The 16,025-nt window shown below is 54.1% G+C and overlaps 4 protein-coding genes across 4 annotated transcripts; 2 read left to right on the top strand and 2 right to left on the bottom strand.

The window, feature by feature from the left end:
- Positions 1-6,308: 6,308 nt before the first annotated feature.
- Positions 6,309-8,749, top strand: LTR77_010957 (uncharacterized protein; the record flags this gene model as incomplete). The annotated part of the gene is made up of 3 exons (XM_064808173.1): positions 6,309-7,240; positions 7,359-7,594; positions 7,653-8,749. 3 exons carry the CDS (start codon positions 6,309-6,311, stop codon positions 8,747-8,749), a joined length of 2,265 nt encoding a protein of 754 aa, XP_064653721.1.
- A 368-nt stretch (positions 8,750-9,117) lies between these two features.
- LTR77_010956 (uncharacterized protein) lies at positions 9,118-10,971 on the bottom strand (the record flags this gene model as incomplete). Its single annotated transcript, XM_064808172.1, has 2 exons — positions 9,118-10,441; positions 10,478-10,971. The coding sequence occupies 2 exons, from the start codon at positions 10,969-10,971 to the stop codon at positions 9,118-9,120; spliced, it is 1,818 nt and encodes a 605-aa protein (XP_064653720.1).
- Positions 10,972-11,909: 938 nt separating this feature from the next.
- LTR77_010955 (uncharacterized protein) lies at positions 11,910-13,952 on the bottom strand (the record flags this gene model as incomplete). The annotated part of the gene is made up of 5 exons (XM_064808171.1): positions 11,910-12,341; positions 12,407-12,567; positions 12,638-13,141; positions 13,194-13,555; positions 13,606-13,952. The coding sequence occupies 5 exons, from the start codon at positions 13,950-13,952 to the stop codon at positions 11,910-11,912; spliced, it is 1,806 nt and encodes a 601-aa protein (XP_064653719.1).
- Positions 13,953-14,462: 510 nt separating this feature from the next.
- On the top strand, positions 14,463-15,976 carry LTR77_010954 (uncharacterized protein; the record flags this gene model as incomplete). The annotated part of the gene is made up of 3 exons (XM_064808170.1): positions 14,463-14,796; positions 14,852-15,269; positions 15,316-15,976. 3 exons carry the CDS (start codon positions 14,463-14,465, stop codon positions 15,974-15,976), a joined length of 1,413 nt encoding a protein of 470 aa, XP_064653718.1.
- Positions 15,977-16,025: the final 49 nt, after the last annotated feature.

Raw genomic sequence — 16,025 nt, 5'->3', positions numbered from 1 at the left:
AACCCTAACCCTAACCCTAACCCTAAGTAGAATACCTTAATAGTACCACCGTAGATAGGGGTAGGACTCAGAAGGCGAGTCCAGCGAGTTGGGATGCCGGACGTGATCTTCGGAAGATATCTTCGAAGAAGAAGAGTATACATTCGTAGCTAGACGCTCGTTGATGAGTCGTTGCTCTTCCTGCTTGCATGACAGTCCACTCGACGCTGCTCGCTACTAGGAGCGCGAGTACAGCAGTCGAGCGGGACAGTCATGTAGCTCTCCAGCTATGACAGATGCCTTCGCCCATGTATAGGCTCCACGTCCATCCTCGCGCACCTCACAGCAGACATGGAATCAGCTTGTAATGCTCCACTTGACGATGCTCAACCGGAAACCAGCGGTGAGTTGCATGCTAGACATCTTGAACGCCGTACGAGCTGACTGTGATCTTAGGCTCGTACGACGCCTCTATGCGTACTCAAACCAGAACCAGCCAGCACGACGTGGACGATGCTCCATCTCTGTCCCGATCACTCGAGGATGGCGCGGCAAGTATCAGTCGACAGACATCCTCCTTCTTCGCACACCCTTCATCCAATACACCCCGCAGGTGTTCGATGTGGAGCCTGTATACTGCACCTTAACGTTGCAAAGAAGCAGAATGATGGCATCTTGCGCTTTTGAAGCAATTTTGGTGACCAACGGGTCTTGCTTGTGTCATTCTCGACGCAGGGATCCAGTCAACTCGTAGAGAACGGTAGCGATACATATGAAGGCGAAACCGACCGTCGTCAAGATTGCCATCTTGCCGTGATGCAGCGTTCGCTGGGACAGAGCCTGGTTCTACCACTGTGATGTAGAGAAAGAGAGGGTCCGAGACTGAGTTTAATGACATCGCGGGGCCACATTGGCTTCGCTTACCTGACACCCTCTTCACTACCTTGGCAACCCCTGCGGGTGTTATACTGGCCATGGTTTCGATATCTTTGCAAGCACATGTTCAGCAGAGATTTGTATCAATCGATAGGACAAAAAGCCAAGACTCCAGAGCTATAGATGACCGTGTGCCCGTCGGCTGAAAGGTTGCAAAGCACCATAGATGGTTATTGGGAAAGGACCACATCCTCCGACAGCACCTTAGGACGGACACAAGAGTGCGCTCTCGGGTCTAAATCATTGAGGTTAGCAATCGACGAGGATGGACTCACGGATGTACGGAACCGTTCGCGGGATCAGTCTGAGGACTTGGCCGCGTAGTATAGGGTGTGGGCTAGTTGCAATGTAGCAGGGGCGGAAAAGGGTAGCAACATAGCGAAGGAACACATACAGCGACTGGGCCAAACGCGTCTGAAGAGCAAGACCGAGAGACCTCAGGAACAGTGGATCAAGAACCAGACATGATGTTCGGATTGCGAGATGGCCGTTCCTGATGGTGTGGAGAGGCGTAGGAACGTGGGGACGTCTCATGTGTCAGAAGTAGGCGAAACCGTCTGTGACCAGGCCGGGAGTAGCGCGGACATCAATGAAACCACTAAATGCTCTGCCCGTCGGAGAAGGGCATGCCCTCAAGGTGCAACTCAGGCAGTAGGGTTTCCTGCTTGTTAGTAGGCGACAGAGCATAGCGGTGCTGTATCTACGGTTGAGTTGGATCCCATCTCTCCAAAGCTGTCGTTCCGAACAGCTCATCTCGATCGCGAGTAGATACGGCCCTCTGCTATACCAATCATCATGCTTCAAGCTCTCCAACCAGACGCAGTACGACGCGCGAACCTTCCTGGTGTCATGGGAACGATCCATGCCTCGCCAAACACGCTGTCGTCATCCTGCACATCGGCAGCAGCGGAGCATTCTGCTCTGGGCGGACAGACAGTAGTGCTGACAACGAACCATCGCGAGTTCTTCCCTTGATGTTGAGGTTCGTTCGGATGTTCTGGTACAGCCACCATGGCATGTAGCAGTACAGACCGGCAGCCCATGCAACTATGATGAGACGTCATTCGTGCTGCTTCTCATTGGCATCTTCGATTGGTGACGAAGTGGCCGTTGAAACACCGGTAAGCTTGCCCAATGCCACGTGGGCAAGACCTACTGTGTATTGTCGAACAGCATTGCGTGGATTCTGAGAGCGAAGGGCGCATGGCCTGACTAATCTCGGTCCTCCCTTACGCTAAGCAACTTCGTATAGCAGCTACTCGAAGGGATGGGGTTAGGTCCACCGAGAATCAGCTACACCATCCCTAGTCCGCCGTGCGATACACTTTAGTCCCAGCGGTATACTCATGGTGTCGATGGCGAGAGCTCTCAAGCCATAAATCTGTGAACTTGGGATATCCGAATGTCTGGAAACTTCATTCACCTCGTCGTCCATCTTGAATATCTCGAACAGACTGATCCACGTGAATGCGCCTGTGTAAGGAGTGGAACTTCTGTTGGCATGAAGCATGGAAGTGGTGTCGAAGTCGTCATGCGAAGTATGCGATGCATTTGCATCTTTTTACCTGGGGCCCACCATGGCCGTGCAGAGCCCAACGTCCAGATCATCCAAAGGTTGTTTCTTCAGGGGCGTATGGGTGTTTGGCTGACTTCCAGGTTGCTTTTCGATCGTGCTCGACAACAAGATAGGTCCATCGCAAAAGCAACATACTGTCCAGCCTGCCGTCTTCTTTCCAATGTCCACATCTTCGTCCAGCAGGAGCACCACCTCTAGAGATTGATTTGCATCTTCCTCGTACCTGTCTTGAGAATGCAACGTCGGCGGACCGTCTCTATCCATCGCTGCGGCAGTACGCTTCGAGAAGATTTGAGTTGCTGGGTCGATAGACATCTCGCGATCACCGAGGCATTGCCGGACTTCCACCAAACCGTCGCTCGTGGACCACGCATCCGCAAGTTGATGCATAGCATCGACGCCGGGGCCAAATGGTAGGACTGCAACTATCTTGTTATATGTGTAGCTGCAAACACAGGTCCAGAACGGGTGTTCTAGGGGTCGGCTGTCTTGGTGAGCGTTACAGGTCTATTGACAAGGTTCAACTTTTCATCCAGCTGGTCTGTCGCCCGCAGAGATTGATCCAAGTCTGCATTGCAATCTTCATACACGTGCACCCTCTTCTTTGCCGCTTTGATCCCTTCGTCAAGTCTGACCTTGTTTGCCTCTAGAAGTGAGCAATGAAGAGAATTTGCGCAGCTGCCGTTGGCTGGACGTACCGTGGATGGAAGACATTCCAATGTCGATCGTTCTCAAGACTTGGCCATCAACTTGCCGCTCGATGCACATTTCAACACCACTCAGCTTGGCAACAAACGCTCGTTGCCTTATGCCCAGCGGCCATCTCTTGCTCGAGCCGACGTATAGCCGCAGAAGCCCCCCTACTTGTGTTTTGTATCGAAGGTACACCGACAATTGCTCTTCATCTTTTTTTGCAGCTAGTGGAGGACTATTCCTTTGCCGAATTCCTCGCTGCTGGCCTAGTCTGCCCGGCCATTCCCCCCTTCACTTCCGTACTTGTGTGGCATACGATGAGACTTAGCTATGAACTCCTTTCGCCTCTGCGTACTCACCCGCGGGATTTGATGTTCTGAGAAGTTAATCAGTCTGTTATGGAAGTCCTCTCAGTCAATGCACCTAATCCAATTCAGCAAAGCTGTGCAGACGTCCTGTTTATCACTGCTACCGCTGCTAGACCTGCAGCTTGCCAAGTCACAAGTCGCTTGTGATGTTGGACTATCTTTTGAGGAAGTGGCTCCCAGTGTGGAAAGTGAACACGCAAAAAAACATGGTCTGAAGATTGAACTCGCCGATCTCACCTTAGGCGTTTTTTGAATCAGTGTTGTACTTGCAGCGCTGTATGGCGCCGATATGCTTCGTCCTTCTCACAGATCTGGTCACACAGGACGACATGGATCTTCTCGGCTAGATTAGACGATTGTTTGATGTGATGGGCTCGCGAAGTTCAAGCTCTATGGCTGATAGTAGTTGGCTGAAGGTGCATCGTGGTGGATTTGTTGGAAAAGATGGCCAGATACCAATTCGCCGGTGACCGCCTCTTGCGTCGTCGGCGTCTTTGGTCAAGAGCGGCGTATTTTTGAAGATCCGTTGGAGCGAGTAGAGAAGCACGATACTGCTTTGGAAACTTACATAATGCAGACAAGCCTTAGTACGTGTCCAAGATATTCCCTACATTGCTCGATCTCGTGTACCCGCGAGATCGTGGCAGAGGCAGCATGACGTTGGGCATATGTCCTGTCGGAGGGTAAAATCTGCATCGCTGGTTTTACCAAACAAATTATCAGCGAGTGGGGCTCGCACCGCCAACGACCTCACAGTGCTGGAACTGGGTAACCGTCCGTGCTGGGGTCGTCCAGACCGCTTGGAAACGTCGATACCTTACTTACAGATTCGCACTTTGCGCGGCGTTGGTAGCCATCGCTCTTGTTCATATCGAGGTCTAGAGATTTTCACCTGACGTGCGTTGCTGGGTCGCTGGAGTTTGCCTTCTTGTCCCTCTTGCGGCACCGTCTACACAATACCGTCTAATCCAACTTCATTGCAAGGGCTCACTGCAGGACTTGTATAGCTTCCTGAAGTCCTGCCCTAAAGCCTCCTCAACCAGGTCAAAGCTTCTCACCATGTTCGCTCAACGCTTCTGCCGCTCGAAGGTTGTCGTCGATTGCGAGTGGTTGCTTGGTGGGGTTCTGCAATTGCAGTATACGGTCTTGTCTTGCGCAGACCGATGGAGCAATCTCTCGTCTTGGGGTTGTCGCGGACGGAGTAGTCGGCTTTGGGGAATCATCCTGGAGGTTCGCTTGGCCTTGGGACCTCCTGGGTGTCTGGGTGTTACAGGCACAGTGTATGGTGAGGGTTCCACGGCAGCGCTTCTCATCTCGACTGGCATCGGTAGTAGCAAAGACGTCAAAGATCCTGGTGGAAGGTGCGAAGGCGCATTACTAGGTCTTCCAGTCATATGGTCCGCCAGTCTCCTGATAAGAACGACACCGGTGGCTTGGTCGACGGGAACCCGTGCAACGCGCTGACCACGTCTGGCGGCCTGTTTGGGAAGTAAGCTCTATGAACACCTTAGTTTTGCCGCACTGATTGCGTCTTCTTTCTGTCGCTGCTGGCTCCATGGCTGCCAAATCGTGAGTATTACAGGCCAACGACGGCCGCACCACAGCATGCACGAGGCACATCTGCTGGCTTCAATCTACCTGTACCCAGTGTTGTTCATTCGTCCTACTCATGCAACGAAATACTGGCAATGGTTGTTGGTCCGCGTCTAGAACACCTACCGCATTGCTCGGGTGTGTGATGCAGACTTCCCATCTCTCTTCAATAGCAAGGGTCACCCAGATCACACCCCCTCGTCATCTGGCGTACCTGCGCACAGGTACTGTCCTCCAGAGACATCACCTGACGACCCACTCCAGCTCCAAAAGGCTTCACGGTGTATGCTCGTTCTTAGATGGCTATACCATCTTCCTCAACAATACCCTCCTCCCCCTCCCCCTCTGCCCACTCACTCGGCTGTCCGTCAGAAGTTTCGCTAGCTAGGTCGATGCTGGAGGCGTGATCTGATGCGTCCTCCAACTGGGCGGGCGATGGCGAGCAAGCGAACGCCACGCTCGAGAAGGTGTCTTTGGAGCTACCGTATCCCTTCACCTGAGATGTCCTGCTCGTTCCGCCAGAGCTGCGGGCATGACCGGGCAGGGAGTAGAAGGTCTGGCTCGAGGACGGTATTGAGGCGCTCCAAGCGGCTGTATCGACGTTGGAGCCGCTGCAGATGGGTAGACCGCCAGTGAAGTTTGCATGAGTCTCGTTGACGACCTGTTCACTCTTATGACAACGACGTCTGATGCCATCATTGGAGAGGCGACACCTCAGTCTGAGGACGAATTGGCGACACCTTCGCGATGATTAGTAAGCTGCTTGAAGTGGTCGCTCAACCTTCCACTACAACCTCAACTCCCCCACCCGTCCTCGTTCATCTTCCTCCACCTCCTTCTTCATCATCCTGGCCCTCCTGAGTGACGTCGGTATGCAGCAACGCTATTTACCCGCTCGGTGCGCTGAACATCGTTCATATGCCGACGACGCTCCAGGCTGACCGCATCTTCCCCTCACGCAGAGTCGAGATGACATCGACAGAGTCGCTTTCTCTTCTCACTGCGATGCAACATTCTCCCGAAACGGCGAGGAGGTATGGCGTCTGAGAGAGACCTCAAGCTTCCCGCGCCTGTGACTTAAGCCTGACGAAAACACGGTAAGCTCGAGAGCCTCTGGTCACTCCCTTCTGCTTCACCATTCTGTGTCTTCTCAATCTTGTACCATGCGCCTGTCTCTCCTTCAGCTCGCTGCTAGCGCTTCAACTCTTGCACATACGAGAGGGCAGCCTGTCGAAGTCGATGGCAGACACGGCGGGCCTTCGTCTCATGCGGCGTCCATCTCGGTCTCCTCAACTTCACCCTTTGGCCTGACGTTTTCCAATGGCGTTGTCTCTGCCGAGAACACGGCCATTCTGGTCGGAGAGACCAATAGGTCAGCTACCCCAATATCTGCGTCCAATGATGGCAGTATCGGGGATAGTACAGGCCACATCTCCTTCTCCGCGGTCAATTCTCAAGTTGCAAAAATCACAATCAACACTACCTCCTCCTTCGTCGGGGCCCGCTTTACCACCAGCGAAAGTGACCATTTCTACGGGATTTGGGAGTATCCGTTCAAGAACCGCCAACTCACCAATGACGGGGTCAACTTCGAGATCAAAGGCGTCGAGAATGTCCGAGGAGTCAATTACGCAAACGCTCGCTCGCCCTTCTTCATCACCAACGCTGGCTACGGCGTGTATACCGATACACTTGAGATGGGCACCTACAACTTCGAGCAATCTGGAGTCGCAGAGTTCAACTTTAACTCCAGCAGTCTGGTCTACTACATCATCTTGCCAAAGGAGACAGACGACTACAAGAGCATCATCACGGCCTACTCCGAGCTGAGCAACACCATCTACATGCCTCCCGACTCCGCGTACGGTCCAATCTACTGGAGTGACGACTGGGAGCAAGATCTCCACGGCCTGAACAATTCGCAGGAGAGCTACTACGACACCATCACCCACCTCTACGACTACCAGATCCACGGCACGGCCATGTTCGCAGATCGACCGTACGGCACTGGCAACTACTCTTACGGCAATTTCGACTTCGATCCCGAGTTCTATCCTACGCCAGGACAGTTCATCGCAAACCTGTCAAACTGGGGGTAAGCACTGATGGGTCGAAGGGTTCTCCAAGACACTATCACACTGCGAGTGGCGCTCTGAGACCTCATGATTCCTCCTACGGCATTCAGACACCTGCTAACCCCTTCAATGCCTCAGGTTCGATTTCCAAGTCTGGGCTGCCAACCGAGCGTTTTTGTACACAGAGCTATACAATGTGAGCGTCGCAAACGGCTGGTTGTTCCCAGGAATCGATCCCGAGTTCTTCCTGGGCCCAGCACTAAATCTCAGCATACCCGAAGCCTACGATTACTTCAAGCAGCACCTCTCGTACTATCCATCTGTCGGCGTCAAAGGATACAAGATCGATCGTGGGGAGGAAGGCGAGCTTCCTGGTACGTCTCCATAGTGCGTATGAGGTTGTTGTAATACTGACTGACTTGCTCCCGACAGTCTATGAACAGAACACACAAATTGCGCTGTTCGAGCAGCTCTGCTGGGAGACGATGGAGGAGAAATGGGGCGAGGGCAACTTCTACAACTTTGCTCGAAACATCGTGGACCGCTCGAGATCGAGGAGTGCAGTCTGGAATGGCGATGCTCAGTCAAACTGGACAGGACTGGCGTTTTCAGTCACCAGCGGCATCAGATCTGGTCTCATTGGCTTCAGTCAGTCTGAAGCAAATGCCATTGCATCTTCCACATCTTCGCTAACACATCATACAGGTCAATGGGGCTCCGACACAGGCGGCTACCTCCGCGATCTCGACGACCCTCACCAAGAGCTATGGTCTCGCTGGATGTGGTTCAGCACCTTCTCACCGATGTACGAGATACCCATCGGCACCAACCATACTCCGTGGTACCCTACTGAGACGAACCCGTACACGCCCGAGCTGGTCCAAGTCCTGAAGGAGTCCACTGATCTGCACTATGAGCTCTTCCCATTTATCAAGTCGTATACTTACCAAGCGCATAAGACGGGTCTCCCTGCGATTCGTGCAGCGTTCTTGGAAGCGCCACAAGATCCGAAGACGTATACGATGGGTGAGTCCTACTTCTTCGGGGCAGAGTTCTTCATCGCGCCGATTATCACGCCGGGTGGGCGGAGGTCGGTCTACTTTCCCGAAGGTGGGAAGTATCTTGAGTACTTCAACAAGACTGCTGTGCACGAAGGCGGTACGACGACGGATGTGGAGATGGACGTTCACGCCATACCAGCTTACGTTCGTGCTGGCTCCATTGTTCCCAGGGGCCAGATCTTCAGAGGCAACGACCGCTGGACAGCGAATTGGATGCCATATCTTGATATCGAGGTCTTCCCGTCCGCTGAAGTGCCGCAATCACGTTTCTGGTACTACAACGGCGATGCGGACGAGGAAGTCATCATTGAGATGATAATGGAGGGCGGTAAGGTGGTGGTTCAGTATGGGAATGTTGCTCTGAATGGAACAATCTCTGCGTTCTTGAAAGGCGGCAAGCAGACGGCAGAGATCCATTCGGGTGGTGGAAGTGTGGTGTTCGAGGAGTGTGAGAGCTTGTTCGAATGAGCAGATGAAGCACGCTGTCGAGCTACGTATTGAGAGTGCATTTGATCTCCATCGCTCATCTTGCAATAGCTGAAACAAGCAAGCCATGTTCGCAACAACGTTTCTACGAGCCTGAGTGCCTCCAACAATCATTCCCCACCGAAGAGTCAAGCTCCAAACATTCGAGCGTGCAGTTTTTCGCTCCAAGTACGCACAACAATGCAAGCCGCCAAAGATACTTCATACCTTGGTGACCATAATCAGGCAGTATACGAATGCAGACCCGAACACAGCTGGTTGAGTGCGCGGGCAAAGTCTTCGTCCGCGATGCAGAGATCGTTGTCTGTGCCCCACAAGGGTATGATACATGATCTACCTCTATTCTGTACCTAGCCCTGTACACCCCTGCCAAACGACGGCTCAGGCACCGACGCAGACCGCTCATCGAAAAACGAAATCTCCCTTGGCCGCACCGACGGCCGCAGAGACTGCGCATCCGACCTCCCTCTTGCCCTCCCCTTGGGACTCTGATCCCGCGCCAAGCTCTGCGACCGCGACAAGGCATCGTCGTCGTCCCACGCGATACCCTGTGGCCATCTGCGTGAAATCCCTGAGAGCCCGGCGTCCCCTTGCTCCGCCATGTTGGACATGGACACGCGGCTGAAGCGGTTGTGCACGATGACGCTGCCGCGGCGGCCCTGGCTGACACTGCGGCGCGCGTTCTTGGGGATCGAGGAATGCCGGCTCAGCAGGTCCATCTCGACACCTCCCTTTTCGTCGATGAGGGGAGTTACGCCACGCCATTTGAGGAAGAGATTGAGCGCCGGGATGGAGAGGCCATGTACGACAATACTGAAGAAGACCAGCCAATAGACAACCGGGGCAAGGGCGGCGGCAAGGTTGTTCTCTTCTTCCGTTTCGGCTTCTCCCGGTTCGGGAAAGAGGTGCCGGGCGTGCTCAACGTAGAAAACGGCGCCAATGCCAATGGGGCCAAAGTAGCCCATGAAGAGCGCTTCCTTCCAGTCGCCGCAGACTTCTGGCATGGTCTTGTAGAGGGCGAAGACAGCTGGAATGCGGCGGAAGAGAAGCACCAGAAAGCCCAGGCCAACGAGCCGGCCGTACGTCAGGCCAGTTGCGGCGCTGCTGAACTCATCCCACGGGAGAATCGCCCCGATGTACATGAAGCCGCCAAAGTTGAGCAGGACGTCAATGCAGCTGTTGACCTCGTCATGCCGAACTTCGGTTTCCTCGAGGTAATGTCCATCCCAGTTGAGGCAGTTGCCGGCCACGAAGCAAGCGAGGAGGTCGTCGGTGCCCAGCAGGCCGCAGGTGCCGACGAGGAAGAGGCCGAGACCGGTGGGCCAGAGAAGGTACATCTCGCCGTCGATCCATTTCTTGCGCAAGGCGAGCTTGGTCGCGTACATGCTCATGAAGCCGCAGACGGCACCGTAGACGATGGCCAGTAGGATGAAGTAGATCCATGTTTCGACCACCCAATTCCGAATGGCCACTCCCACGCCGCCTTTAAGTCTGCCAATGCCATGACGGTGAATGTCTTGGTGCTCTTGTCGCACCGACAGCACGCTTGTGGTGAATACGCTGCGCTCCGCGTGCGCCTCGCCATCGAGATACTCCGGACTGGACGCATGCCGAATGAGGTAGACCGCAAGCATCAAAAACGGGAAGCCAAAACCATCGTTTGCCCCTGCTTCGCTAGAAATAATCTCTCGCAGATTTCTTCTCACGTACTTGTCCGCAAACGGCCCCTTCGCAACAGCCTGACTGAGAATGGGATCGGTGCATGTAACACAGCTCCCGATCACCAATGCTGCAAGGAACGTCAGCTTGGGGACGGCAGCGAGCATGCAGGCGCTGGTGCAGAGCCACATGATGGTCATGAGCCCCAACAGACATATCGCCATGGCCCGCCATCTCTGCCTCTGGTATTGTGCCGGCAGCTGGAATCCCGCAATCACCAGCTGCACGCCGATGACAATGCGACACATGCCCAAGGTGATGTTGTTCTGCAGCTCCGAGCCATTCGCCATCTGCATGCCCCAATCTTCCGGATCGATCCATCGCGTGCCGACCTGGCCGAGAGCAATGCCGACGATCACTGCTGGAAGAGCTTCGCCGAGGTACCAGAACTGCTTGATCTTGACGGAGAGAAAGGCGTAGGCGAGGACGTAGAGGCCGAGGATGCAGAGGACGGTGTTGAGGTTGCTGAGGTCGAGTTGAGGCATGACAGGCGATTGTCTCGCACGTCCGGCACCAGGGCAAGAGTTGCGTTAGAGCTGAACGTAGGCGATGCGATGACGGCGGCGGGGCGTGGGACGGTCGTGCGCCGCTCTGTCCAGAGACGGACAGTGGCTCGAGTGGTTGGAGCTGTAGATGAGGATAGTCGAAGGTGTAATCATGCCAGGCGCACGTTATCGTCCCCACCGTCGAGGCGTAGAATTGGAGTCGCACCGAATGTCGCCGCAAGGTGGCAGAGATCCAACGAGATATAGGATCCTCGGGCCCCGCCGTAATCGTCCGGGCCTAGTGAGAGCTGGTCTCAACCGTCATAATAGCCGTTGCCGGTTGGGCCCAAATCCAAGATGGATGGAGGAAGGGTGAGTATGGGACGCGACGCTGCAACGCGCTGTGTCTCGAACAAGACATATTGCCGCCATTGCAAGGCCTCCTCTTGCGCAGAGAGTTCCGTCAACATGGTGATGGTTGGCTCCGTGTCATCATCAGCGAAGACGAGGTGAAACCGTCCATTCTCCTCCCAAGAGCAGTCGCCAAGCAGATGGCAACGTCGAAGGGGTGGGTGGAGTGGGCCAAGCGAGCTTCGCCGATGGCGAGGTTGGCGAGCATTGGCGGCAGCGCGTTGACCGTTGTGATATGGTGAGATGCGCGTCGAGGATGGGGTGCCACGCCGGCGCTTTGGCAGGCCAAGGTGAGGTCAAGACGCCCAGCGGTGATCTCGCCGCCGCCAAGCCCACCCCTCCCGGAACCAGGCCGGATCTCGCAGCTTCTTGCTGTGCCATCTACACGTACGCAGTGCAGGGCATGTATTATTAGATACAACTCATCTATTCAATCTTCATGTAGTACACAGCACCACGCTGACCTGCCAGTACACCTCACGTCGTCCTCTCCATATTGTCTTCTTGACAATCTATCGCTATACACTTCATGAGCCTGCCTCGGGATTCTTTTCCTTCGCCTCCACGCCTCCCGTCGTCTGCGCATTGCTCTTCGCCTTCTCCCTTCTAACGTCCTTGAAACCTAGACCCCAAGCAAACGCGAATGCAACACACGCAACACCCACGCCAACGTACATAACGTTGTCGATACTGTCCGCGTATGCTTGTAGCGCAATGGCAAGTTGCTCGCTACCCGGAATCAGCTGACGAAGGCCTCTTGCTCCAGCGGCAACAATGACGTCTGGAGCAACTCCAATCTTCGAACTCTGTGATCTCAGCAGGTGCCGCAGGCTGTTACTAAACACGGCATTTGCGACAATGAGGAATACGGTACCGCCCATGCCTTGACAGAAGATGACGATCGCCATGGCAGTTGGTATTTGCGCTGCTGGAACGAGGTTTTGAACGGCAATGTACCCCTAGTGTGATCAGAAAAATTAGCATTCACTGCCTCACGCTGGAAGCTGCCTCGACTCAGACTCACGGCTATGGCTGTGCAACCACTCCCGACTCCATAGAACACTTGATAGCCAATCCACTTGGCGGCTGGTGTCGTCGGGCTCAGAAGCGACAAGAGTCCGTATCCGATAGCTGAGATGGCGCTCCCTGACAGTGTCCAGGGTAGGTAGTAGCCAAGCTTCTCAACTGTATGGAAAAAAGCGTCATCAGCCCATCTGTTGATATGAACATGAGGCAACAAGATCGAGCTACTTACTCATGACGCCCGAGATGATGGTGAAAAGGACAAGGCTCAGGCATGTTGGAAGCAGATGTACACCGCTCATCAGAGGCGAGTCGTTGTTGACCGCCTGGAAGTAGATCGCAAGGTAGAAGTCCGCGACAAGAATGCTCGCCAGCACAAATGCCATGTTGCCTGCGGCCGACCAGATGACCTTGTCGGTGAGCAGAGCGAATGGCACCATGGCCTCGTCGCCCTGGCGTCGTTCCCAGAAAAGGAAACTGACGAACGTTGCGGCTGCCCCGACTATGAGCCCGATGACGACAGAGCTATTCCATGGGTGTTCATTGCCGCCAAATTGTAAGCCCAACAAAAGCATTGTGACCGCAGGGCAGATCAAGGCGAACCCTGGAAGGTCAAGCGACTTGACGGCTGTCCCTAGCACCTCTCGTGCCGGCTTCTTTGGCTCTGATTCTGGGATGCGGAAGAGCACGAGGAGGACCCCAACCACGGCCCCTACGGGGAGGTTGATGTAGAAGCCTGCAGAGCGTCAGCCTGTGTCGGTCTGGAGTGGGCAATGAAGGTAGCATACACCATCGCCAAGAGACGTATTCGGTGAACGCACCTCCAAGAATTGGACCAATGGCCAGCCCAAGCTGGCCGAGACCTTGAGCAATACCGAGAACTTGTGCTTGGGCTTTACCAGGCAGGATAGCGGTTATGATCGTCAATGCTCCCGTCGAAATACCAGAACAGCCGATGCCTGCAACGGCCCTCCCCACGATGAACATTGCCGACGATTGAGCTGCTCCGCATAGCACCGAACCGACCTCAAAGATGAAGAAGAATATAAGAAAGGTCCACTGCATTGCTGTGTTAGTATGCGGATCGCTCCATGAGGCACGAATGTCCTGGGTGAGCTTGCCTTGATGGGAAACGAACGAAAGAGCTTGCCTGTCAGCGGCGTGAATGCAGAACTGCCGAGCTGATACGCTCCGCCATACCTGAAGTCGACTGTCAGCAGGCGATATTGGATAGCGGGTGAACGTTGCCAGGCGTACCAGCCGACATCGACAATTGAGTTGAACTCCGACGTGATGGCTGGAGTCGCCGTCGAGACCACAGCCAGGTCGAGAAACCAGAGAAAGTACGTTAGTATGACCGGCACCAGGACTAAGACGCGCGCAGTGCGCGAGAGCCCGGGCTGAGATATTTGTGGTACATCATCGCTCGAAGCATCTTTGTCTTTGCTGCTTCCGTGGCGCTGCGCTTGAAAAGGTGGTCCAGCGGCGCTTCCTGCTTGTTCATCCTGACCCTCCTTCCCATTGCGGCTGCTCGATTCCTCTGACATGATGATCCAATCTCTTAGTCCTGCGCGCTGAGCTGATGTGTTCGTCACCCACAGTGCTAGAAATCAACGTTGAAAGTGGTGCTAGAGATTATGCAAAGACAGAAACATCGGATAGAGAGTTCAACCTTCACTTACATGCAATACACAAACCTTTAAGTATTGAGTCGGAGGATCCAACCATTCTACCTCCTATGCTCCGTTCGAACCCCCATTGCCGTACCTTCATCATGACTTCGTGCATGAATCGGCGAGAAGTGTCCCGAATCGATCTGGAATCAGGATGCACTGCGCACTGCTTGCCCACAAGGTTGCGTAGCGGTACGAACATGAAGTTGTGATGCACGTTTCCAGGATCTTCAGCAACCGTTGCCAAGCGCTTTTTTGTATCCCGTTTCGGGTCTAGTGTTGAATCATGCGTCAGGACTCGCCGAGCGTTCGACTGTTCTCGTTATGTAGAATAGACATGCCATCTCCAACGACGAGGCCAAGATGTAGCAATAGGCTTGCAGGATGCCGGTGCCAGACGACGACACTATGATCTCTTTGGGCCCATCTTCGATACCTTTCATCGTATCATTCAATGACGGCAGGGTCGACACAGCCACGAGGAAGTTCATCCGCAGTCATGCTATGCGAGGACGAAAGCAACTTCGCATTCGGCCTAAAAGGAACGTTCTGGTACACGGCTACGATATGACTGCTGGCAGCGTGAAGGCACCGCCAGTCAACTTTCAAGACATCACCCGCTTATACGTGCCGCCGACGAGGCGCATTGGTGCGGACCTCTCGTTTCTGGCGTCTCCAGAAGACCTGGACCCATTTATCCTGACAAATATCATCAAAGGTGCAGAGCATAGCTACCTCGTATTGAAAGCAGCTGACGGTTATACCGTGCGCAGTCTCACCAATAGCGCAGAAGATTGTGTATCCGCTCATAACGGCGATCGGCAACCAAGTGGACAATCGTGGATGGATCAATCTATGCACAACAGACGCTGCTGCCCTCCATATCACTGCTTTCTCCATAGAAGTTTTCGTCGACTTGTTTCTTCGCCGACGAGAGCAGGCTAACCCTGCGGCCATGGTCCACTTCCAGAAAGGACTCGGCCTAGTCAGTGAGAGACTCTCGGGCGACGATGCGATGCTGAACACCACCGATGCGACAATTGGCGTGGTACTCAAGCTGGCAACTTCTGCACACTTCGCTGGAGACCATGAAGCAGAGAGGCAGCACATGATTGGAGTTCGGAAGATGGTGGATTGGAGAGGCGGACTGGGTGGATTCAGAAATAACCACCTCTTGTTTGAGATGCTGAGGTACGCATTCCATCAATATTGCTGTTGCATGACCGACACTTTGCAGGTGCGACCTCGTTCTTGCGGTGTTCAGTACCTCGAAAGCGGTCTTCTTCCGCCAGCCTCTCGAACCAATACCCCCCTTTCCATTCGATGCTTTGCCAGAGTTCAGCGACACAGCGCAAACCCGAGACACTCTGGAGCTTGCTGGACTGATAGATACAGACCTAGCTGGGGCTTGGTCAATCATGAGGAGATTCGGCTTGCTGGTCAATCTGGGTGCGCAAGTCCAGCGGCTCGTTTCAACAAAGGTCATCAACGAGACGATGACATCTGTGGTGTATCATTTGCTCTACATGCGTTATTCTTGCCGCTCATTGAATGAGGGTCTCCGGCTGATTCTGTTGGCTTATTGTTACCATGTCTTCCTTCAATGGCGGGACGTCAAGTTGCCGTGTCCGCACTTGCAGAACGCCTTCAGAGAAGGCACCTTGGCGTTGCAGCAGAATGGCGAGGTATCGCCCCGTTTCATGCTATGGATGCTGATGGTAGGAGCAGTTACGATCTTCGATGTTCGAGAGGAAGAATGGTTGAGTGCTATGCTGCATCACCACGCTCGTAGCCAGCAGAGATCATGGACCGAGGTGCAAGGCATATTGAAATCCTTTTTGTGGATACCGTTGCTGGATGAAGAGGCAGCAAGGTCGATCTGGGCAAGGCTTGACTAAAGAATGTAGAAGCAGAATGCAAGTGGGCTGGTCAAGCACTGTGCACTAC

The sequence above is a fragment of the Saxophila tyrrhenica genome (assembly GCF_035928015.1).
Source record: "Saxophila tyrrhenica strain CCFEE 5935 chromosome Unknown scaffold_28, whole genome shotgun sequence".
In the NCBI taxonomy this organism is placed as follows: Eukaryota; Fungi; Ascomycota; class Dothideomycetes; order Mycosphaerellales; family Extremaceae; genus Saxophila; species Saxophila tyrrhenica.
The sequence above is the reverse complement of the archived record's forward strand: the minus strand, read 5'-3'. Positions and strand labels throughout refer to the sequence as shown.